At 51.6% G+C, this 22,320-nt stretch overlaps 8 protein-coding genes across 8 annotated transcripts; 4 read left to right on the top strand and 4 right to left on the bottom strand.

Annotated features, from left to right (window-relative positions):
• The first annotated feature begins 1,738 nt into the window (after window positions 1–1,738).
• On the top strand, window positions 1,739–4,269 carry SEPMUDRAFT_151745 (uncharacterized protein). The gene is made up of 3 exons (XM_016907016.1): window positions 1,739–2,389; window positions 2,523–2,949; window positions 3,002–4,269. Exons 2-3 carry the CDS (start codon window positions 2,580–2,582, stop codon window positions 3,586–3,588), a joined length of 957 nt encoding a protein of 318 aa, XP_016756946.1. The 5' UTR covers window positions 1,739–2,389; window positions 2,523–2,579; the 3' UTR covers window positions 3,589–4,269.
• A 542-nt stretch (window positions 4,270–4,811) lies between these two features.
• SEPMUDRAFT_151744 (HIT-like protein) lies at window positions 4,812–6,090 on the top strand. Its single transcript, XM_016907015.1, has 4 exons — window positions 4,812–4,894; window positions 4,962–5,031; window positions 5,118–5,130; window positions 5,223–6,090. Exons 1-4 carry the CDS (start codon window positions 4,858–4,860, stop codon window positions 5,517–5,519), a joined length of 417 nt encoding a protein of 138 aa, XP_016756945.1. The 5' UTR covers window positions 4,812–4,857; the 3' UTR covers window positions 5,520–6,090.
• A 2,255-nt stretch (window positions 6,091–8,345) lies between these two features.
• Window positions 8,346–10,485, bottom strand: SEPMUDRAFT_151743 (uncharacterized protein). The gene has a single exon (XM_016907014.1). The coding sequence runs from the start codon at window positions 10,205–10,207 to the stop codon at window positions 8,756–8,758; it is 1,452 nt and encodes a 483-aa protein (XP_016756944.1). The 5' UTR covers window positions 10,208–10,485; the 3' UTR covers window positions 8,346–8,755.
• A 940-nt stretch (window positions 10,486–11,425) lies between these two features.
• Window positions 11,426–13,202, bottom strand: SEPMUDRAFT_158932 (glycoside hydrolase family 76 protein; the record flags this gene model as incomplete). Its single annotated transcript, XM_016907814.1, has 4 exons — window positions 12,740–13,202; window positions 11,742–12,684; window positions 11,526–11,634; window positions 11,426–11,447 (listed from the first exon to the last, which is right to left on the bottom strand). The coding sequence occupies exons 1-4, from the start codon at window positions 13,052–13,054 to the stop codon at window positions 11,426–11,428; spliced, it is 1,389 nt and encodes a 462-aa protein (XP_016756943.1). The 5' UTR covers window positions 13,055–13,202.
• A 1,244-nt stretch (window positions 13,203–14,446) lies between these two features.
• SEPMUDRAFT_158931 (glycoside hydrolase family 18 protein) lies at window positions 14,447–16,560 on the bottom strand (the record flags this gene model as incomplete). The annotated part of the gene is made up of 2 exons (XM_016907813.1): window positions 16,477–16,560; window positions 14,447–16,411 (listed from the first exon to the last, which is right to left on the bottom strand). Exons 1-2 carry the CDS (start codon window positions 16,534–16,536, stop codon window positions 14,447–14,449), a joined length of 2,025 nt encoding a protein of 674 aa, XP_016756942.1. The 5' UTR covers window positions 16,537–16,560.
• A 1,154-nt stretch (window positions 16,561–17,714) lies between these two features.
• SEPMUDRAFT_151742 (uncharacterized protein) lies at window positions 17,715–18,966 on the top strand. Its single transcript, XM_016907013.1, has one exon. It carries the CDS (start codon window positions 17,743–17,745, stop codon window positions 18,775–18,777), a length of 1,035 nt encoding a protein of 344 aa, XP_016756941.1. The 5' UTR covers window positions 17,715–17,742; the 3' UTR covers window positions 18,778–18,966.
• A 644-nt stretch (window positions 18,967–19,610) lies between these two features.
• SEPMUDRAFT_136170 (uncharacterized protein) lies at window positions 19,611–20,453 on the bottom strand (the record flags this gene model as incomplete). The annotated part of the gene is made up of 2 exons (XM_016902759.1): window positions 19,898–20,453; window positions 19,611–19,833 (listed from the first exon to the last, which is right to left on the bottom strand). Exons 1-2 carry the CDS (start codon window positions 20,125–20,127, stop codon window positions 19,611–19,613), a joined length of 453 nt encoding a protein of 150 aa, XP_016756940.1. The 5' UTR covers window positions 20,128–20,453.
• A 363-nt stretch (window positions 20,454–20,816) lies between these two features.
• On the top strand, window positions 20,817–22,080 carry SEPMUDRAFT_151741 (TLD-domain-containing protein; the record flags this gene model as incomplete). Its single annotated transcript, XM_016907012.1, has 1 exon — window positions 20,817–22,080. One exon carries the CDS (start codon window positions 20,820–20,822, stop codon window positions 21,888–21,890), a length of 1,071 nt encoding a protein of 356 aa, XP_016756939.1. The 3' UTR covers window positions 21,891–22,080.
• Between the last annotated feature and the right edge of the window lie 240 nt (window positions 22,081–22,320).

Raw genomic sequence — 22,320 nt, 5'->3', positions numbered from 1 at the left:
CGTTCTAGGACTTTTGCATTCCAGGATGTTCGGTCGGTCTATGCCCGGACTCTCCGGACAGTCGGCGGACACGTATGGGGTGGGCCCATGGAATAATAGAGTACGAAGAACTTCACGATCTTCACCGTTCTCAAAATGTCAAAAGCTCGTTCCATGAATTATTATTGTTCTCGGCACTGTGCTGATCTTTTCGTCAGCCAAGTGGATGGTAGGTATATATTTATAAGGCGTGCCCGGCTTTCGCCTTCCGGACTCTCTAGGAGCCGCATTGAATGTTGGCACAGGATCTATCTGTACAGTATGCGGCACAAGCGGGTACCTTATATATACGGTATGGACTAGTTGGGTAGTTGTACGGCAGGCGCCTCTTTCAGGAACCGGAATCATATGGACAATAGTAAAATGGAGCGCGTGTAGTGTACGCGCTTGTGAGCGCAAGGCATAGACATGATGGTTTGGGCTGCAGTACTGTGTTGTTGGGCAGAGAAGTGCCCCTACCAACCGTACCTACGTATCTACCTACCTCAGACTACCTGGAACTTGTCCTCCTGTTGGCCCATTCCACACCGGGGAAGATGTAGAGAGTACTTCTGGTGGTATACACATTTCAAGTGGTACTACCTCCTACTGGTCACTCCTGTTCAGGCCATCCTTCTTCCATTCACACGGCGGAATGCAGATCTACTAGTCTTCTCCTTTCTCTGGATGATGCTCGAAATTGCCGAACCACGTTTCAAGATATGCGCCGCACAACGGGAAGGATGATGGGCCCTCTGAAACACCAGTAGTCACGGGATGGAGGAGTTCCATGTCTTCCAGCAGGGCAGTACGGTAAGCCAGAGGTGCAGAGGAGGTGCGAGGTACGCAAAGTACGGTATGCACATAAGAAGGTGGGATGCGAACTCGTATTATTCACTGGATCACTGTACATGTAGTCAAATGGTCACGCGGAATAATAATAATAAGCAAACAGGAGGTCCCATTTTTAGTAGTCCATATGCATCATGTCGTGAGGCACACTGGTGACTGGATGAGGTTACGGTGTCGTGGTGGCAACTGGAAGTCTCTCATCGTCGCAACGCCTAGGATCGGGCCAAGTCTCCAATTACGCGTGGCCTCGCATCAATTTGCTGTGCCGACGCACTATTCTCCACTCTGCCACTCCCCAGCACCAACGCCCATGTCCACAATATTCATGGAACACGCTGGGCTCTCGCTGCCCTGGAGAAGGGTCCCGTCCTGGCCCTGCTGTCGCTTGTTCTGTACAGTAGTATAATCGTGTGCGGTGAATATCTCGGTGGCCATACCGGCACCGTGTATAGCAGGACAACCAGCGTAGCATCGTGCACACCTCTGTGACTCTGTCGGGGAGTGTGTGCCACTGTGCCAGTGCCCGAGGCTCAGACTCAGAGGCCCTCGAAATGCGATCGGTTTCAGATGCGCTGAGGTGCGCCCAGGAACAGCCCGAGAAGCGAGGCGAGGCAGAGAACGGGAGCGGGAGCGGGAGGCCGGGAGCAGCCAATAGTTGTGAAAAGGGGCCTGCAGTAGGAAGGTAATGTGCCTTTAGTCCATCCTACTGTAGGAGGGGAGGTTAGTGCGCAGAAACCAGAGTCCCACCACTTTTGTCGATTCAGCCAAAGCCTCCGCTCTGCCCAGTGCCCAGGCAGTCTCCAGTGCCCTGTGACCTGTCCGTCCAGAGCGCCATCAGCCTCACCACCTCCCGTTACCACCACCACCACCACCCACCGCCCATTCACCGCGACCGCACACACACGTACACACGCTACGCCCTCTCCGCCTGCTCCTCTTGCGTCGACACTCGTTCTTGCTCGCTTTCGTCCACTCGTTCACACTCCCAGGCTCGCTCCTCCAAGTGCCCTTTGCAGCGCTTGTCCGGTCATTTCTTTTGCGTTGGGGGCCTTCATCTCACCCGCCATCCCAACCTCTCCTCACCGTGTACTCGACGACTGCGAGCGTACAGCCTCCAGTTCGGCCCGGGACTCTGTGTGACGACAACAACGCGACTGGCGATTGGAGCGCTCATCAACACTCTGCCACCGTGAATCCGGCTTGAGACGCAGAGAATTGCGGCATTCCAGACACCCAGAAACGAGCATCTGTCGCGCTTCACAACCCCCGATTATTCCGTGGGCCTCGATTCGCACGAGGCAGCGACACTGTAACTGGGTCGAACAGCGCAGCCGACCGCGCTCCTAATTGCATACTATCACGAGGCTTCCAATATTGCTGCCGGCGTGGCATGATATCGGCGTGAAGGAGTACTGCTCCTATTCCATCTCCATCTGACGACGGCGGGAATCACTTTCTTCCCTTTTCTCGCCTGCTTCGTGGCGGATCACGCTTGCGCTGCTGGCAGCCGCAAACAAAGGTGCGATTATCACTGCCGCCGCCCGAAACACCCACTCCTCGTCACATGAGCCTCTTCCCTGCCTCCAACGCAACGCAAATCCCTTCGTATTCACTACCGTCTGTCAACACCATGTACTGACTGCCATACACAGGGTCTCCTCATCTCCAGCCAGCCATCGAAATCCTCCCTGTGCATCGGCGCCGACACGATGCGTTGCACACCTCGACTACCGTCTGTGAACGTCGCGCGGACCATCATCCTCCTTTCCCTCCTCACAACCGCCGCAATGCCACAAATATCACAACCTCGACGGGATATAATCCCCGGGCAACTGCAAAAACGAGCTAATGCCGTCTACAAAGGATGCTACTCCTCGGCCGCGTCGATGAGCAGCGTAGGCACATACATGTATCAATCAAGCGGATACTGTAGCACACAATGTGCCAATCAGGACTCGCCTGCCATGGCCCTGACAAGCGGAAATGACTGCTATTGCGGTGACGAACTACCTGCAGACAGTGACAAGGTGGATGACTCGAAATGTAACAGCCCTTGTACTGGGTATGGTCAGACCAATTGTGCGTATCAACCCACCCTATTCTTGCAGGAGCAAATGCTGACTTGGTGTAGGTGGCGGCGATGGCGTTTTCGGCGTATATCTCACCAATGGCGACTCGGGCGTGCCGGTCGCTGGTGGCAGTGATTCCTCCAGCTCCAGCTCGAGCGCTACCTCCACCACACGTGAACCTGAATCTGAGCCTCCGACTAAGGCTTCGGCAACCCCATCGGTTGTCACAAACGTCTCACCCGGCCAGACTCTTGTCGTCACAATTACGCCGACGCCGAGACCTAGTGCATCTTCCACGAGCACTACATCGAGTAGCGGCGGCGGCGGTGGGGGCTCGAACACTGCTGGCATTGCTGCCGGCGTTGTTGTTGGCGTTCTTGCAATTGCAGGCCTCGTTGCAGGCTTGTTCTTCTGGATGCGACAGAAGAAGAGGAAGGAGGCGGAGAGCGAATACGCGAAGCGCACTCAAGTCAGCGACTTCATGCGTGGTGCCCACGAGCGAAAACCACCGAGCACTGGCTACAGCCATATGAGTGATACGAGACTGGACCCGGAAGCTGGTGCTCACAGAAATAGCGTCGGCAGTCTGGCAGATAATCAAGACTACTCGAGGAGGATATTGAGGGTGGCCAACCCGGACTCGTCATAGTCGCCGACCGACACCCATCCTCAACACACTCCTCTACCTCCCATCAAGGCTCTTCCACGAGCGCAGCGCAAGCTGTCGAAGCGAATGGGTAGACGCCCTGTTGACGTTCCCTTTTGACGACTCTCCCTCTACATCTCTTTTTTTCTCTCTCTCTCTCCTCGACCCCTGCAAGACATAGAAGACCACCAGCCGCACTGTCCCGCAAACGGACGCGCAACGGGACAAATCTGGGGACAAATGGTGGTTTGACTGTGCCCGCAAGCAAATCCTGCGCGAGTTTAGTGAAATACTACTACTTTTATGCAACACTGCAGTGTTGATACCCGGAAATGCAAACGGACCTCTCATCAAAAGCTTTTCTCCTGTCGCCTCTCTTATCATCGGCGCTGCCATCGCAATGGCATGCCACATTACCACTATACTTTTATGGCTTCACGGTAGCGGATTCTGAGGAATCCGCTGACATGATGACTACCTTCATAATTCACTGCTTTTCTTTATGGTCTCTCTGTCTGGTGGGTGGGTGGGTATCATGGATGAGCGATGTTGAATGGGAAAGGAAAGGAAAGCCAGGGATAGGCAAGGCAAGGCAAGCATGGATGGAGGCGTCTACAGAGAAGTCACGATGCGAAGTCAGTACATAGTCTTGTCGTATTTGATCTCATCATGATCTCTTCTGGCCATCATGTCTCCGATCACTCCTCTTACTGACTTTCCTTCCTCCATCTGACCCGCACGACGATCTATGAGATTGCGGAAGTTTTAGTTTTGAAGATGGATGCTTGTTATATATAGATAACTTGAGGAGTAGCTTTCCCAGCGGTCCGGCATCGCCATGATTGTGGATGCTGCTACACACTTCGCGGGATCTCCAATCCTTCTCTTATTGTTCGAAGGTAATGTTGGGCGATGATGCGAGGGATTGGCTGGACAACTCAGTCTACAGTGTCTGCCCTGACTTTCAATATGAGGGCTGGCAGCCAGGTTTCCAGTCCACGACAAGGTCTTAATAAGCTTTTTCCCATCATCATGGCTTCGGTGGTTAGGAGGTACTTTTGCTGTGAGGTCGTGGAACAGTTGAAGTTTCGGGAAATATAGTATCGTCATTGTGGGCAAGTGAAGGACGAATATCTAGTCCAAGTGAGTGACCGGTATCGGACCTCGTCAATGATTTCTTGACCACCCCTCTCAGTCTCTCAGCTCGAAGCAGGCATTCATTGAGAGTGAACTTCGAGTAAACAACTTCTCCGATAGCCCAGCACCAGCAACATGGCAGCCAACTGCATCTTCTGCAAGATCATCAAGGGTAAGTCAGTTGGCCACCGAAATTGTGTCCCGAATGGCGGCGCTAAAAGAAGGTGTACCTCACTCAGGTGACATCCCGTCGATGAAGCTCTTTGAGAGCGAGAAGACGTTGGCCTTTCTCGATATCAACCCCTTAGCGTAAGTTCCAAGTGAAGAGCTATTCGGAGAATATGATCTGATACGAAAGGATATGGTAGCTAACAAGGTATTTCATCATTATACAGATACGGTCACGCAGTAAGAAAGACCCCCCCTCGAACTCACCTTGATGGCCTGCCCACACACCCGCAACTAACAACACCACCTCTGTTCTGTTTCCACAAAACTAGCTCATCCTCCCCAAACACCACGGCGAGAAACTCACCGACATTCCCGACGAAGACCTCACCGAGCTCCTCCCCGTCGCCAAAAAGATCGCTTCCGCCTTGAAAACGACCCAAAACGTGGAGAATTACAACATTTTGCAAAACAACGGCGCGCTCGCACATCAGCAGGTCGGACACGTGCACTTTCATATTATTCCAAAGCCCGACGACGCTCAGGGGTTGAAGATTGGTTGGCCGCAGCAGAATGCTGATATGGAGAAGTTGAAGAAGTTGTTGGAGGAGGTGAAGAGTAAGATGTAGACTACCTACTAGGTGGGGAAGGTCGAAACAGAGTGATGAGGGAATGAAGAATGGGGGCCATGGGGTGCCTTTTATGTGATCATGATGGGATGAAATGAAGTATACGAGGTAGTCTACCTATGGACTCTGGTGTGGAATACTGGAGAGCTACAGCCTTCGATATGAGTGAAGCTGCCTGCATGCCTCTTTGCTATATGCTATGTTCTGGCTCTCTATACTGATCATGTGCGTCAGGCTATTGATAAAAGTCTTTTGACGTTCTCTGAGGCGCAGCCATTTGCTCGTTCTATTCTGCATTGCGTAGAGCAAGTCTATACGCATCAAGTGCCAGCCTTGACAGCAACAACAACGATTCCAGAATAGGTACTACTGGAAAGAAAGTCACAGCAATCCCTTAGGACGAAGAACCGGCCTGACCTGGAATTAACACGTTGCTGTCCTTTGGCTTCTCCCAAGAAGCAGCAATCGGAAAGAATGAAAGCGAAAAAAAATGAAAGTGCAGAGTACCAGAGGAAATACGAAGAAACCACTTGGTGCATTCAAGCACGAACAGGAAGAGTTTCCAGAGACCAGCTCAACGACAATCGTAACCCTAGCAAACTAATCCTCAAGCTATATATGTAGGTAAGTTCTCCGCGTTCTCATCCTCACCATTCCAGTCCAATATAACCCTCCACACCTCAGCATTATATCAGTATATTCCCCCATCACCTCTTTCCTTTACAAAGAGGCCTGCTGCTGCAGCTTTTTCTTTTTGTCCCTCACCTGTGCACGCAGAAGAGGCTCTTACTGAGGAAAAATTTCGAGAAAAAAAAATTCGCGTAGAGCCGAACTTGCTAGCTCGAATATTCCCGCGAAAAGCGAATTATCCTCCCGAGTTGACAGATCATAGACGACAACCACGGATGTCGGTTCAGAGAGCAACAGAATGTATCTGTTTGTGTCTGTCTCTGTCTCTGTCTATATCTGGCTCACCAGCCCCACCCGATTCTATCGCAAGAAAACTCTTGCGCCAGTGGATTCCGCTTCCACTTTTCTGATACAAACGGCCACCTATGTCGACAATTCGAAGAAGGACAACCAACACAAGTATAAGCACTTAGAAAAAGAAATATATACGAAAAATTTACTCCTACAAATCTCGACTGGCCAGAGTGTGAAAACCCTAGAAGGGTACCTACCTCAACAAGTGCGTACGATGTGGAAAAGCAACAAGATCCATGGCTACCTATACTCTGGAATCTTTTGATCTACTTCTACAACGATATACTCCATCACTCCTGAATCGCCTCCAACGGCTAAATATATATATCTCTCTCTCTATGGCTACGACTTCGAATTCAACGCCCCTGAGGGTCTCGCGTCGGCGGCGGCAGCGGCGGCTGGTGACTGTTAATATTTTTAAGATATACCTCTTCGTGGAGCGAACAGCTAGCTAGCTAGCTACGTTCTACGTACGCTGTTGACGAAAGCTTACATGTCCCTCAGAAATGCCCCTCCCGCTGCAAGAACCTCTTATATGTCACTCTCCGCGGCAAGAACCCCTGGTGGCTGTGCGATAACTTCTTCGCTAGCGAGATGAGCTAAGGAACGACGAGAGCGGCGAGGAAAGTGGCGAGGCAAAGACAGTAAGAGAGCCAAGAGCGGCGAGGAGATTTCAAAGAGGGGTGACAACGACCCACTCGAAGAAGATGATGAAGGTTGGAGGGAGGGAGCGAGGCGTTTGGATGGAATTCACCTACCCAAGGTACCCATAGAACCAGGACGGAGACGTCTAGCTAACCCGCTCATCATGCAGGTCCAATTGTCCAAATCGGCCCACAGGAATACAGTTGGATGTGCGGCAAGGCCGAAAAAAAAAGAACTCGTCTTGATCGGCAAGAAACTCAATAAACACCATCGCACCCGACGCGCTGGTCTCTCTCTCGTCGCGTGTACTCACATGGACAGACTCAAGCGAAACGAAGACTTGATTCGTGCGTGTGATGACTAGTAGGTATTCGTCTATCTATCAACCAGAATGCGATGCGAAGAGCAAGGCACCATGCAGCGTAAGGCGGATGGTTTGGTAGTGAGGATAGCGATGTAGAGGAGCCGTCGAAGAACAAGAAGCAGAAGATAGGAAGTTGTTGAAGTTGTTGGAGTTGTTAAGGAGGAGAGTGGAAATGAGGGTGCTGACGCTGACGACGACGAGTAAACCGATGCCGACGACGCAGATGACGAGGATGAGGAGGAATAAAAGGTACAGCCCAACTTGACCTTATTATACTAGCCTCGTTCAGCCCGTACTGCCCTCCGCCTTTCTATCGAGCAACTCACATGCCAGCCTGTCTCTTGGGCCCTTCTTACGAATACTAGTACTCTACGGAATGCTATTGCCAACCGTCCGAATATCTAGATTAACGATTGGCCGGAATATACTTAAGAATTTCGTTTGAAGCGAGAAGTTAGGGAGAGGGGAGAGGGGAGAGGGGGGAGGGGAGAGGGGGGAGGGGAGAGGGGGAGAAAAGTTTTAGTACTTGCTTTGGAGAATGGTTTCTGTGTATTCGGTACAAACGAGAAGACAGGTACGACATGCTTTAGATAATAGTTTCTGTGTATTTGGTATAAACGAGAAGACAGGTACGATATACCGGAGTACGATATGCTTTAGTACGATATACTTTGGTGCGATCAGGTATACTTTAGATATATATTTCGCTGTAATACTGTATTACGTTGATAACGAGATATAGGGGTACGTAACGTAGTATTATGTTTAGGGCTGCCCGTAGCAGAATCCTAGGGCTGCCTAGTAAAATTCTTTAGAGTCAGGTAGGTACACTCGTTTACTTAAATGTCTCTGTTGTTGACGCTACTACTAGTAACTGATCTATCGATCTACCCTATCCATCCATCCATCTATCTACCTCTATCTAGGTATATATACCTACCGTACCGTGTGACATTACGTGTCGTGACTGCCGATTTCGCGGCTGGGTATCGAAAAAGAAAAAAAAGGGAAAGTGCCACCCATCCACACGCCCACCTACCCATACCGTATGCTCTTTTGACAAACAAACGCAATTCCCGCCCCATACTCTGTGGTAAAACTCCCGGGCTACCTATACCTAAAGTAGATAGACGATGCAATGGTGATTGGTGACTGCTGCTGGATGCATGCATGCGTTTTCTCTGTTCGCGTTGCAAAGAGTCTGTTGTTTCTTCCCTCCCTGCGCACTCACTCACTCACTCACTCACATCAACGAACAACTGGGCTTGACAAAGTCCTCGCCGTAATCCCGCACGAGGAGTGCCCGCTCATTCTCCTTTTGTCGCTTCTTCACTTCCATGGGGAAATATTTCTCCAAGAATTCCATCGTTTCGAAGTGAATGTTGGCGCCGTTGGCCTTCAACACCGACTCGGAATTGCACATGGGACATTTCTTCATGTCCTGATCTTGGAGGTGGATGATGCATCGGATGCAAAAGACGGATCGACAACACCCCAAATTGACGGGTCTCCATGCCATGCCGTAGCATACAGGACAGATCCAATCGTCCAGTTGGGGGACGATGGCGAGGACTTTGGAGCCAATCTCGGCATGCATGTCACGAGCAATGCTGTCTGCGAAGCCACCTGCAGAAGACTTGGCTGCGATTGCGGGATACTTCACGGCCAGGCTCGAGACGAATTCGTTGCCCTCGATATGTGTTCGTTTGTTGAACTTTTTCATAATCTTGGTCATGGCTTTGCTATTCATCTCCTGGAAATGCATGATGCTGAGAATGTGGAGATTGAGGTCGAGAAAGCGCCGTGCTGCTTCTTTGGCCTGTGGTGTTCGCATCTTGTCGAGTAGTTTCGTGTCCCGGAGCTGCTGATCGTAGTTCTCCAGGTTCGTCCGTGCTTCTGCGTACGTGAGTGCCCCGCGTCGTCGTTCCGTTTCCGAGTAGAAGATGGGTGTTTCCAGGTACAGCCGGAACATTTCTCTCCAGAAGTACAGATCGCGATAGGACATGCCTCGCTTCGCTTCGTAGCCTTCCCGTACGGGTTGAATCACATTCTCCACGGCCTCTCCCAGGTCTAGAATTTCCTCCTCCAGATTGTGCGTTTCGGCGTCGCGAAGACAGTCCAGCTCCATAAGTTTGGGCTCGAGCATCTGAAAGAAGTCCTTGGCAGAAGCGAGAGGTACTTGTACCCATCTAGCGTCTGCGACACGCGCGGGCGAACACGGTCGTGCTTGATCCTGTTGCACGGGAGGAGAGGTCACATGCTCTGCCACGGCGTGTGTATGTGCGTGGTCGCCCATGTGCTCCTGACGACGATTAACGACCATCTCGTACCGGGCGAGTTTCCGCAGCGACTCCCACGTCTCGGGCGCCAACTTGGCATCCAGAGGGGCACCGGTCTTGCCATCCACCAGGATACGTAGTTGTGGACTGAACTCCTCCGGTATGCTGCTCAGACTCGGTCGAGTGCCGGCGAAATAGTCCCTACTGGCAGTCGTTTCCGGCTTGGGGGTTGTGCCATGTAACACCAGCTCGTTGAGGTTGACCAATGTCTGATGGTCCAGTCCGAGCGACTCCAACTCGCGATGCACCTTCTTGATGGCCTTTTTCAGATTCTTGTACTCGATGGCGCGTGCAACCCATTCCTGAGGGAAACCATCATTGGCCAGTGCCGTTTCGTATTCGCGTCCGAACTTCATGGTGATGGTGGAAGGGGTGTGATCATGTGTTGGCGGGTGATGTTCGAGCGACAGTCATGTCTTATGTGGGTATGTGAAGAGGGGTCATTCGTTGAGGTGGGTGGATGGTGTTTGCTCCGATACCTGCTGGTGCCACGGAGAGTTGAGGTGGATACCTGTCTGTGAGTAGCAGTAGCAGTAGCAGCAGTAGTATTGTAGTAGCGCTGGAGGTACAGTGTGGAGCAGAACTGGAGATGGGAGGAGAGTGGAGGACGGGTAGGTGGTTTAGGTAGTTAGTGAATTCAGAAGAAGAATCAAGAATACATCAAAAGGTAAGTAGCTACAGTATAGTGTGTAAATCCTACTATGAGCACCTGCAAATGGCGTATTGAACAGTGAAAAGCACCGAACTGGACCTTCAGAGTCTGCAGTAGAACTTGGACTAGACTGCACTGGACTCTTGACTGGACTAGGGCACGTTTTGACAGGAACGAGCCGCTTACGTCGGGCCGGAACTTTATCGTACACGCGCCGTCCCGCTGCTTCCGACCAGGTCGCCGATGAACATAACCCCCAGTGAATAAGAGGTAGTGAAAGAACGGTAGCATAACTGATGATAGACAACAGACAACACTATATACTAGGAGATATGCTGCTGCATTCATTACCCCCTCATCCAAAAACCCACCATCTCCATCAATTCTCAACTACACAATCGCCGTAAACCCGGGTGAGTACATGTAGGTAAGGTAAGGTAGTAACCCATCCATCCATCCATCCATCCCAACGCCGAAATCGGCCAAGCAACAGCACATGCAAAAATGCAAAAATCTTCCACTTCCTCATTCTGATAGGCTCTACTCCCACGTGAGACCAACCAGGTGGCGAGCTAGCAAGGATACTCGAGTCTGGTGGTTCGTACTTTCCCCGGTTCGGTTCGGTTAGTCGCGGTTAGGGAGGTGGATTTCGCGCCGATGTGCGCCGAGTTGTTCCCGACCGACGCTTTTGCCTTCTTTTCTTCTTTTCTATCCCTTCTGTGGCTCAGTTCTGGAATCATTCGTAGAAGATGGAGAAAGAGCAAACGACGAAGAAAATAATCAAAGTCGATTGACCGGATTCATGTTCTGATAGGTATCGACAGCGTCGAAAAAAACATTTCATTTCATGGTCATCATCAAAAAATGGCCGGGTATAAGGTATCTAATATTAGATGGGATGGAAAGAAAACTGATCAACTGATCAAGCGCCCGTCAATAACCAACTGCAAAAATCGGTCAGGTTAGCACTACTGCTGCACACGATCCAAGATATCACAGAATAGAACTGGATTGCCACTTACAAGGATCCACCAAGTAATCCCACACATACAAGTGCTGTCAAAATACCAGCGCCGGCTCGATCAGCACCGGTGATAGCGCGTGCTGGTGCTGCCGCATCTTTGTCACCTCCTGGAAAGAAAAATGCCATGTTAGCGCAGATGTTCTCCTGTTCTCCTGTGTGATGTGATGTGTTTGTGCAGAAGAAGAAGAAGAAGAAGAAGAAGATAGAGACTCACCTGTCCCTGCACTCGCATCTCCCTGACTCGTGCCTCCACTACTCGAGCTGACAGGAGATGCGGCCTGCTTAACCAACAACGCCCCCAAAATCTCCAGCGCGCCCATTTGTTGACCCACGCCCGCGCTGCCATCATACGTGCTGTTATCGACCCACTTCAGACCACATGTGTTTCCATTCGCGCCACCACTGCATTGCAGGCCGGCTGCCACTGCAGAAGCTTCAATGTACGGTCGCACATCATCCCAGAGCCAGGGCGCTACTTTCGCGCTCGAGGCCATGAAGCGAGAGAGATAGGCCTTGAAGGATTGTTGATCGGTATTGCAGTTGTTGGTCGGCTCACAGATCTCTTGCATGATCATGTTGTTGGTCCCGTGGAAGCAGTTCCGGACAGTGGCATTCCAGATGCCTTGGGTTCGAGCTTTCCACGTGTCCGCGCTGACTTCTGATGCGGAAGCATCGGCAGTGGTGGCATTCCACATGACTGCCGCTCCGTTCAGCATCATGCCCGCCGTATACGTCCATAGCGTATGATCTAAACTGGTGCAGTTGTCGTCGATACTCGTGCCATCGTAAATGTCGTAGTTTTCGCCGATCAGTCCCACGTGTTCCAGCCAGTCCCATGCCTTATCCGCCCACTGGAAATACGTCTGGTTCCCCGTGTATGCACCCAATCGGGATGCCAGGTTGAAGAGGCCGCCATTCGACGGTGTGTTCTTGTAGGTATAGCCGTTGTTCCACGTGAAGATCTGCCATCGAAGACCACCTGCACAATCTGCACTGTCCCAACGTGCTGCTTGGGAGTTGAAGACACCTTGCGTGAGCGCGAGCCAACCTGGTTGACCGGCGTCAGGATTCTCGAAATTGAGCTCTGCAGCAGACATAGCAGCGCAGCCCCAGAAGTATTGATCATCGTTTCCTTCTGCTTTGGTCTGGTTGGGTGGCTGTACAGCATTGGTTAGTATCCGCACTGGCAGGCTTCGACAGGGAATCCCATACCATGTAGTTGTCGTCTGGCCCAATCTGGAACTGCAGGCCCTGCTTGACAATTTGGTTGTATGTGGTATCGCCCGTATAGTACCAATAGTTGATCAACGAGTTGAACATCGCACCCGCCTCCCACCAGTAATACGGATCACCCAACTCTCCAGGAATCATTCCGGTCTCATTGCCTTGGTAGTAGACCACCATGCCATAAGCGACGGTCGATGCAGCACTCTTGATACCATCCGTATCGTTGACATCAATCTGAAGGCCAGCAGTGAGTTGGGCGACTGCCAGCGCGCCAGCCACAGCTCGCAACGGAGAGCGCATTCTGGCGCAAGTGCAGCAGACTCCAGCGAGTATCAAAGTGAAGTTGAGACTCCAGATTTCCCCAATATCGGCCCTTGCTCAGTCGCTGCACACTCCCAATCAAGGCAATTGATGGCCACAACAATCGATGTAGTAGTTGAGAAGAGACATTGCTGGAGGGAATAGCGACGAGACGACGACAACGCCGCCATCAGGGATGGACATCCAATTGACGTACGACGTGAGGCAGAGACCCACGCGTCAGTGGAGTCAGTCGTAATCGTAGGACTGGCGCGTATCGTCTTCAAGCGTCCGTCCGGGAAGAACGGCAAGCAATACCAAGCTTTGCACATTCCCAATGCTTAGCCACCATAAATTATAATTTTTCCCTTGGGTGGACTCGGGGACCCACATCCAGTTGACTGCCGAAGTGCGTGCGAGACCGCAGGCGAAGAAATGTTTGGTCCGGGATCCTGTTTGATAATTTCGACGTGGGCAGAGGAATGTTCATCAACATGAATTCGGACCTTCTATTCCGACTTCGCGGGTACCTGCATTTCCTTACCCAAGACGAATGTGCTCTTCATCTCCGCTGACTACCTCCTATATCCATACTTCGGTTCGACCCTCTTTGTAAGCTGCTCCGCTCCAGTGCCACGGGAAGACAAGTCCACTCTCGAGGGAGGGAGACCACGCTAGAAGGTCCCGGAATAATCATGTCTGGGACTCTAACAAAGTCGTATACGCCTGCGCTTGTTGCTCGTCATGCTCCTCTTTTTACAGGTACTACCGTATGTACCTTAGTCATTGGCGTGACGCGCGTTTTTTGTTGCAGAAAAAGAATTGCCGCGCTGCAGGAGACACATCCGGGCGAACGCGACGACTCTATTATAGTAGACTTCTTCCCTCTTGCTTTGCCCGTGCGGAGGCGACTTCGGAACAATGCTACAGATGATTCGCGATTTGTGTAGGTATAGGAGGTAGGCGGCCCGGATAATCAATCGGAGCTTTGGCGAAGTGGTGGTTGTTACCTGTACCTACCTACCTGAGGTACACACCAGAACGGTAATGGGAGGTACCTCCTAATGGAATGACAAGCTTCGGCTCAAACCTTAATCAGGAGCTGGGCGCCAAGCGGGCAACCACGACCACCAGGTATACCATCTGATGTATCTTAGAGAAGTTGTTCTTATACAGGTATGTTTTGTCTTTCATTCGTTGCATCATTACATTATCCAAATTGTACGGTAAATCCCAATCCATCTCTTCAAAGACCCGTCACTGCATTACATGTCGTCCATCATAACTCATTTCATAACTCATTGTATCCTTCCTCAACCTCCTAAACGATCCCGACAATCCCTCTACGTCCTCTCATAATTCGAGTTCTCACAATTGGAACGACGTCCGTCGCTATCGGACTATCGGCGTGGGGCGCAGTGCATCGCCTAGAAGAGGAGGGTTCGCAACTCCTATAATCCTTGGTGTTGCCGAGACGAATGTCCTGAAAGTCGTCGAAAAACTGTTCTCGGTACTTGTAGTGCTCCAAAAAGTTACTGTCATCGTAGAAATCGTGGTGATACAAGGAGTTTCATGTAAAGTTGATGGAACGAGTGAAGTAGTCGGACCGGATACATCCATGGTCGCACCAGTAGGGTCGGCTGACGAGGTTTCCGCAATTGGCGTTGTGCTAGATTCTGGTGTCGACCATAGTTCTGATGAGGTGAGCATGGGCTTGGTCGAGGTCACTACTCCAGATGACGTCGAGGTAGTGGTATCCATCGAAAGAGACGAGATGGTCATACTCGTCGAGCTCGTGATGGCCTCGATTGCTGACGTGACGCTTTGGTTTGTGGCCGTCGAGGTCTGTGTGGCAGTCGCGGACGTCGTCACAAGAGACGTCGTGGCTTGCTGGTCCGTTGTCAAAAGTCTTTTGACACCAGACAGGAATCCCTCATTCGCCTTCGCTTGGCTTGCATCCCACATCATTACACCACCAAAGCTCTCAAACTGCCGGCTGTAGTCCACGATGGGCTTCAGCTGCTCGATTGATGCGTAGCCAGAGCTGGCAGCAGAAAGAGCAGCAGGAACACCAAGATACACCTTGACATTCGCCGTGCTGCGCGTCTGACGCTTAGTGACTGTAGTATTCGCAGCCCACCGAGCAGAGGCTCTCTTGGCCCAGGCGTCCCAGATATCGAAGTTGAACGTAACTTGTGTGGCAGTATTGGCTGTGAAGGACTGGAGACCACAGTAGTTGTTGTAGAACTGTACAAACACAGCATCCAATCTAACATCACTCTCAAGAAGCTGCGAGACAGCACCATCTGGAAAGGGACATTGGGGTGCGGCAGTCAAATAGTATGTCTTCGCGGTCTCGATGTCCATGAGCTGTCGAAGACGGCGTGCAAAAGGCACAAAATTTTGATTGCTGGTTTCGAGATCGAAATCGAAACCATCGATCACTGCGTCGCCGAATGGTCGAAGAATTGAGGCCACTGATCGACGCGTGATGTTACTCGTTGAAACCACGATCCTGTCATTATTGGTAGTATTGGAAGCCCGAAGTAGCGTGGCGTTTGAGACAGGCCAAGAATATGCCTGGAAAGTGCCATTTCCATTCATAGTGGTGTTGGCTGCTAGACCAGTCGCATTAGATTCAGGAGTCATTACAGCAGTGGCTTGCAATCGAAATAGATCCATCGTTGGAAGAGTACTTGCGCCGACGTCCAACGAGGATGTGGCCGTGGTGCTTCTGAGTCCCGAACCAGAGTGATCTTCGCTCGCGCTTGTCTTGATTGCAAAGGTGACACCAGAGTCTGCGGGCTGCTGCAGAATCGACATGGTATTCGTATTGCTCGGTAAGCTATTGGATGCTGTCAGGATGGTGGACATAGTCGACAATGATGAAGAGTCAACATTGGAAGCTTCACTGTCGTTGTCAGTAGGACCGAATGTCTGCCATATTGTTTCCGCTGCTGCTATGGCTGCGTCGTCACTGACGAAACCGCCCTCAAAATATGTGGCACCACCTATACTTAGCAGTATCTTCTTTCCAAACGTCTGCTGACACGTCTTGATGTCCCGACCAATGGTTGATCCACAATCGAGTAGTCCTGTTTCCGGAAAGATACTGCAATTATTCCCGGCATTAGCGAAATTCAACACCATTCTTTGCTCGTTCTGTCCGCTTGACCTGCTCATCTCATCAGTTGGGAGGAAGTAGTTGTTGGTTGACGTGTTATATCGCATATTGTAGCCACCCGTCATCTGTACCATGAAAGCCAAGGGTATGATGTCGACATTGGTGTCTGCGCAATACGTTGCGAGGCTCTGCTGTGTGAATGGCCCTGCAGCTTGCCCGTAAGAGTTTTGTCCCTGCCAGAAATATGAAATGATTAGCCAGCTGTGGGATTATGAGGTGAATAATCTTGGAGGCTCACCCAATATACAGCTATGTTACTCAACGACCCGAAGTCAGCTCCAACAACGCTGCTCGCCATGAGGAGGCTGGTAGCAGCCGCAATGCTTGCAGTGCTCGTCTTCGTCGACCGTTCGCGCGGCATCGCATGTGAGACGCCTTTGTCCGACTTGCTATGAGGAGCTCAAGAGGATGTGGAATTTGAAGGCCACGAAATTGGTGTAGTGCTCAAGAGTTACGAGGTGTTGATCTGGATGGGTTCAGTGCAGGACTTGAAAGAGACAGGAGTCTTCCTGTGCTTATAGAAGAGGCCAAGTAGACTGATTGGCGCCATGCAGAGCAGACCAGCGGGACTTCGGCGTAGGCGGGACAACTGTTGCTACGACGTGCAGTCACTCCATAGTCTTTTGGCAACGTAGTAGTCGTTCTCGACCTTTTGATGCACGACCGCCATACTCTGCAAGTATGGAAGGACAGCGTTTACTGAGACATATTGGTGGTCTGATGCCAGTCTTGTGCCTGATAGCGGCGCGTTGCCAAAGAAACTACAACGTCTGGTCGGAACAGGCAGGGGCAGAGCTACAACTCGTGCCCATTTCTTCTACGCGTGCTGTTACTACGGTGAGTGTTGGAATTGTTCGTGGTTGCCATGGATTGTCCAACGGAGCCGTTGGGCGGCGAAAGCAGTGTCGATGGCGACGTGACAAATCGGCCGGCAACGGGCAATTTTCATGTTTCTGGACACGTGTGCGATATCTAGTACACATTATGGACAGCGAGGTCATTCAACAGTGAGGCCCTGTGTCATATGCCCTGATGAGATCATACGTGTCGAATCTATCACATGCCGTCCGCGTCGACTGCATCGTTTCCGCCAGCAGAGCCGGCCGTCGCGGCATTGTGAAGCGTCTCTGAGGACAAGTGGCATGATATCCAGTGAGACAAGAGCTGCAAAGGTGGTGATGATGTTCTTCATTGATGTTCGGGTGGCCAGTGCAATATCGAGAGTGTTGTTGTTGGTCAAAGGAGGAGAGTGAGGTGGATGATTCTCCAACGAAATGGAAGGAAGAGGCGAAGCGCAAGTCAGCTTAGTCAGGTATAACTAGGCCCAGAACGACATAAAGCACTCGCCACAGTGGCTGTGCGGGGAAGGCGCGTCATAGCTCGATCAGAGGACAGAACGGATAACATTCCATTGGTACCTCCTACCTGTACTTGAACCAAACACCTTCTCTTCCTTCTCTCTCCTCCTTCTCTTCATTCGATCACACTGGACCAACAGCACAATATGTCCGACCTACCACCACCTCCCTCCTACGAGCAAGCGACCGGATCGTCGACAGCTTCGCGACCCAGCAACAATGCCAGCTCCCACCTAGCAGTCCCTGGCGCTGGTGCTGGCAGCGGCAAAAGTGGCATTCCCGTCGAGTACAGAAGATCGATGGAAGATGAGGCCCGACCACTTCCTCAAGGGTGGGTCCGCTCTTATGATCCGGAGAACTCGCATCAGTTTTTTGTCGACACCACCAAGGAGCCACCACGTTCCATCTGGCATCATCCCTACGACGATGAAGAGTATGTCAACAGCCTGAGTGGCGCGGAGCGCGAGAGAGTCGAGCAAGAGAGCATCAACTACAAGCGTGACCACCCACCGACCAAGGAAGACTACATTCATGCACCTTCTGACGACGACGATGATGATTTCTTGCCTGCACATTATCAGAACCAAACTGCTGCAGCTGGCAGCGCAGCATCAGGATCGAATGCCCAGCTTCCACCGCGACCGGACGGCAAAGGTGGCAAAGATGGAAAAGATGGCAAGGGCAAGGAGAAGATCTCGTTTGGCCGAAAAATGAAAGACAAGGTCACCGGCATGTCCCACGAAGAGCGCGAACAGCAGCGTCGCGAGCGCGAGGAGCAAGAGCGTCGGGCATACGAGCAGCATGTCAAAATTCGAAATGCCATGCGCAAGGCTGCTCAGACTGGTGAAGCACAACTCATTGGCAAGGACAAGGACGGAAAGAACATCTACATTGAACCACCGAGAACTGCGTCATATGCAGGAGGTTATCCAGGCGTCGGCTATGGCTATAGCCCTTACACACCGTACAACAGCAACGGTATCTACTCTACGCCCAATGCTAGGTACGTGCGTCCTGGCATGCCGTATGCTAGACCTTATGGCAGCCCATACGGGTACGGTGGCTACGGAGGTGGCTACGGAGGCTATGGATATAATAGGGGTGGATATGGTGGTGGCATGGGAATGCCGGTCATGGGTGGTTTGCTCGGTGGTGCACTTCTCGGAGGATTGCTGTTTTAAGCGCAGTGGTTGTATGCTACGGGAGCCAGACCTATTGGTACAGCACACTGAGAACAGAAAAAAACCGGTAATGGACAACAGTACACAGATTACGACGGCATGAAGCAACGACATGGCAGAATAGCCCATGTCCTTGGGAGATACCCCTCGGTATACAGTTTACGAGTTTTTCTTACAAATCACTTCTTCCTCTGCTGTCCGTACACTTCACCGTTCCTCCGCATTCCGCCTTCGAAGCCCAAGAAGAAGAATCATTTGGGGTCATCCATCACAGCCACACACAAACGACAATCGGTCTGAGTGCTCTCATCATCTCAGATCGAGCCATTCCACATCGCCCTGTCTGTGTGTGTTCCACCTCGATTTTCTTTTCGGCATACAGGTACCTACTAGGCCTACCCTGTAAGGTCCCGTCGAGACCTCCCGCCTTCCTCGCTCGCACGTATTCCCAAATCTCCCCAAATCTCCCCTCCTCCCCTCTTTACATGGGCTGAGCAATTGCTCAGGTACCTTGTAGGTCTGCCGATACGGTTTATCGTCGCTTCATGCTTGCTTGCTTGCTTCTTTTTCTTCATAACGAACCCTTGTGTCCTGCCTGGGAGGTCCGGAGATGCCTCGTGTAGTTAGGTAGATAGAGGATCGTGTTTGCGGATCTGGATCGTGCGCGTAGAGAAGAAGAAATTTGAAGTTTGAAGTCTGGAGGGTTGGCTGGCTTTCGGTATGGCAGAATTTCCTTTGGTCTTCGGCATGTTTCTTGGTGGGCGGGAAGATGGAGGGAGAGGGGTAGATATATCGTGGTGAGATCTTTTGTGGGTTCAAGATCATGATGATGATCAGCGTTTGAGATCTTGTTTTTCGGATTCTTCGGAAGTGGTTTGTGTTTGTTCTTGTTCTTGCTCTGTCAAGAGATCGCTCGGCAGTTGTTGTTGCTCATGACTCTCTGTCACCGGTTCGGCGATTGTGAGCGATGGTTCGTCATGACTCGCTGCATCGTCAATGGGAGTAGTAGGCTCCTTGGAATGATTGATATGATGATGATGTAAATGTAGTCTAGTGCTGCGCAAAAGTTCGCGTGAGCTTGTGGAATGCTACAAAAGTGTCTCCAAGGCCTTGGACATACTGTCTGTGGACATCTGAGAGACGTTTGAGCTCAGCCATTACGGCTTCTGAGTGTGTTGCGGGCTTTTCGAGCCTCTCTGGGGAGTATTCTTGGTTCGTCGGAGGCGCAGCAGCGCCGTCGTATAAGGCAGCCAAGGGATGGGCATGGGCATGTTTACATGGCTTGACTGCAGCTGCTTGTGTAGAGGCTGCGAAGATGATGCCATATTGGATGAGTAGCCCGAGCATCATGGTGACTGCGAGTAAGGTCGATATAACCAAGTACAAACGGGTATTCTTCTGAATGTGCAGCGAAGAAGTGAAGATCAAAATGATCAAGATACTCTCAGATCTCTCGCCCTTTTATTAATCCCAAATTATTGTCCCCGCAAGCCTGAAGGGCTGAAACGGAGTTGTTGGTTCAGTCAATGCCTGCTATGCTTCGTGCAAAGCAGGGCCACCGTTGACTAACTTTCCAGCTTCGTGAGGCTCATCAGGACTCAGGAGCTTGCATATTGCACAAGATATGCCGTGGAAAGCAGCATGTTCGTGGCAGCCCCTGAAAGGCATCCCATCGTGATGCAAAGAGTGGCTGCTTGGTGGTACTTACATCTCGCCCGTCTTGGTAGCGAGCGTTGTGGTACCGTAGTGTACGAGAAAAGCGGTTGGCCATGTCCAGACTCCAGACCAGGAGGAGGGTGCAGGGAGATAATAAGCATGGGAAATTGGCATTCTGGGCAGCCCCTTGTAGTTGATGGTTCTATGTTACCTATTCACGTGCCAGGCACCCGTATCTGGGCGGCTTAGCCGTAAGCTTATGTGAGGTACACCGGTTGAGTGGTTGCTCAAGTGAATCAACGTCACCCCATCATATTATAATATCGAGGTGGTTTGCTGTTTGACGAAATCGCGCTTGTTTCACGAATCGAACAGTACGACAAGTCATGTCCGCCGATGCACAAGACGACGACGGCGGCGGCGGCGGCGGCTCTTCTCCTTCACCTCCGCCTTCACGCCCGCCTCTCCACACCCCCAACCGCAAACGTCTGTCCACTCCGCTGCTGTCGACGCTGCAGTACTTCACCGAGCCCGTGCGATACACCACCTCGTCTCTCTTCCGCCGCCTGTCCGAAGACGACGCCCCCACGCCGCTCGCCAAAGCATTGAGCGCCAACTACAACGGCTCCATGACGGACCCGACCACCGGCGTGTACCATCCGCCCCAGCAACCACTCCGCAAGAGATCGCCCTTCCAACCGCCGCCCCTCACGCCTTTGACCCTCACAGGGTACAGAACGAGCACGAGCCACAAAGCAAAGCTCCTCCGCAAGGCGGTAGCAGAGGAGATCCGCCTGCTCATCCCGCCCCGCCTACAACTCCAAGACACATGGCACCTCATCTACTCCATCGACCAAAATGGCAGCTCCCTCTCCACTCTCTACAGTCTCTGCGACCACTACCGTGGTAAACGCGGAGGTTTCATCGTCGTGGTCCGCGACTCCTCCGGCGGAGTCTTCGGCGCATACTTGTCGGACCCACCGCGACCTCAACCCCACTACTTTGGAAATGGAGAATGTTTTCTCTGGCGAGCCCTTGTCCTGCCTGGCCTGCCAGATCTCATAGATCTACCTCCTCCGCCCTCTGCGGATACCACGCATGCGCAACGGATGACCACGATTGGCGCGGCGACGCGGAATGGGAGCAGCGCTTCTCTTGCGTCGTTGAGCGCGCCTGGCACCACCAATGGACATGGCAAACCGACCAACGGGTCAGTGACACCGGATCGAATACGTTTCAAGGCGTTTCCATATACAGGCGAGAACGATTTCACGATTTTCTGTCAACAGGACTATTTCAGCGTAGGAGGTGGTGATGGGCATTATGGATTATGGCTGGATCAGGGTTTGGGCAATGGTGTCAGTGCGACCTGTCCGACCTTTGGAAACGAGCCGTTGAGTGAAGAAGGGGGCAAGTTTGATGTCATGGGCGTGGAGATTTGGTATGTTGGGTCGTGAGAGCAGACTCCAAAGAGAATCAGAACAGGACTTTTGTGAGGAAGTAAAAGAGTTGCAACGGCCGCGATAGACGTGACGAAAACAAGGTCGTTTTTCCACCACAAAAATCTGCATAGAAAGAGAAGCGTGGGGCAATGGCGTTTTCGTGATAGATGATGAAAATGATACCCAGAAACGATAAGATGAATGCAAAAAAGACCTTTATTATTGCCAGTATGTCTTCCCATCCTGACTGTATACTGATCATTCGCAAAGATCCCGCAAATCAGAGAAGAAGAAAGCAATAACCGCGCAGTCGAAGTCCAAAAAAAAGAGTCCAATTATGAAAGAAAGCAGCGAAACCAGTCACCCTTAGGGAGGAGGAGGAGGAGGAAGAAGATACGCTACTATACCTTACCTATACCTATACTACAACAAACACCGCAACCCC

Source organism: Sphaerulina musiva (genome assembly GCF_000320565.1).
Source record: "Sphaerulina musiva SO2202 unplaced genomic scaffold SEPMUscaffold_11, whole genome shotgun sequence".
NCBI lineage: Eukaryota > Fungi > Ascomycota > Dothideomycetes > Mycosphaerellales > Mycosphaerellaceae > Sphaerulina > Sphaerulina musiva.
Note: the sequence above shows the minus strand (reverse complement) of the source record. Positions and strands in the feature narration are given on the sequence as shown.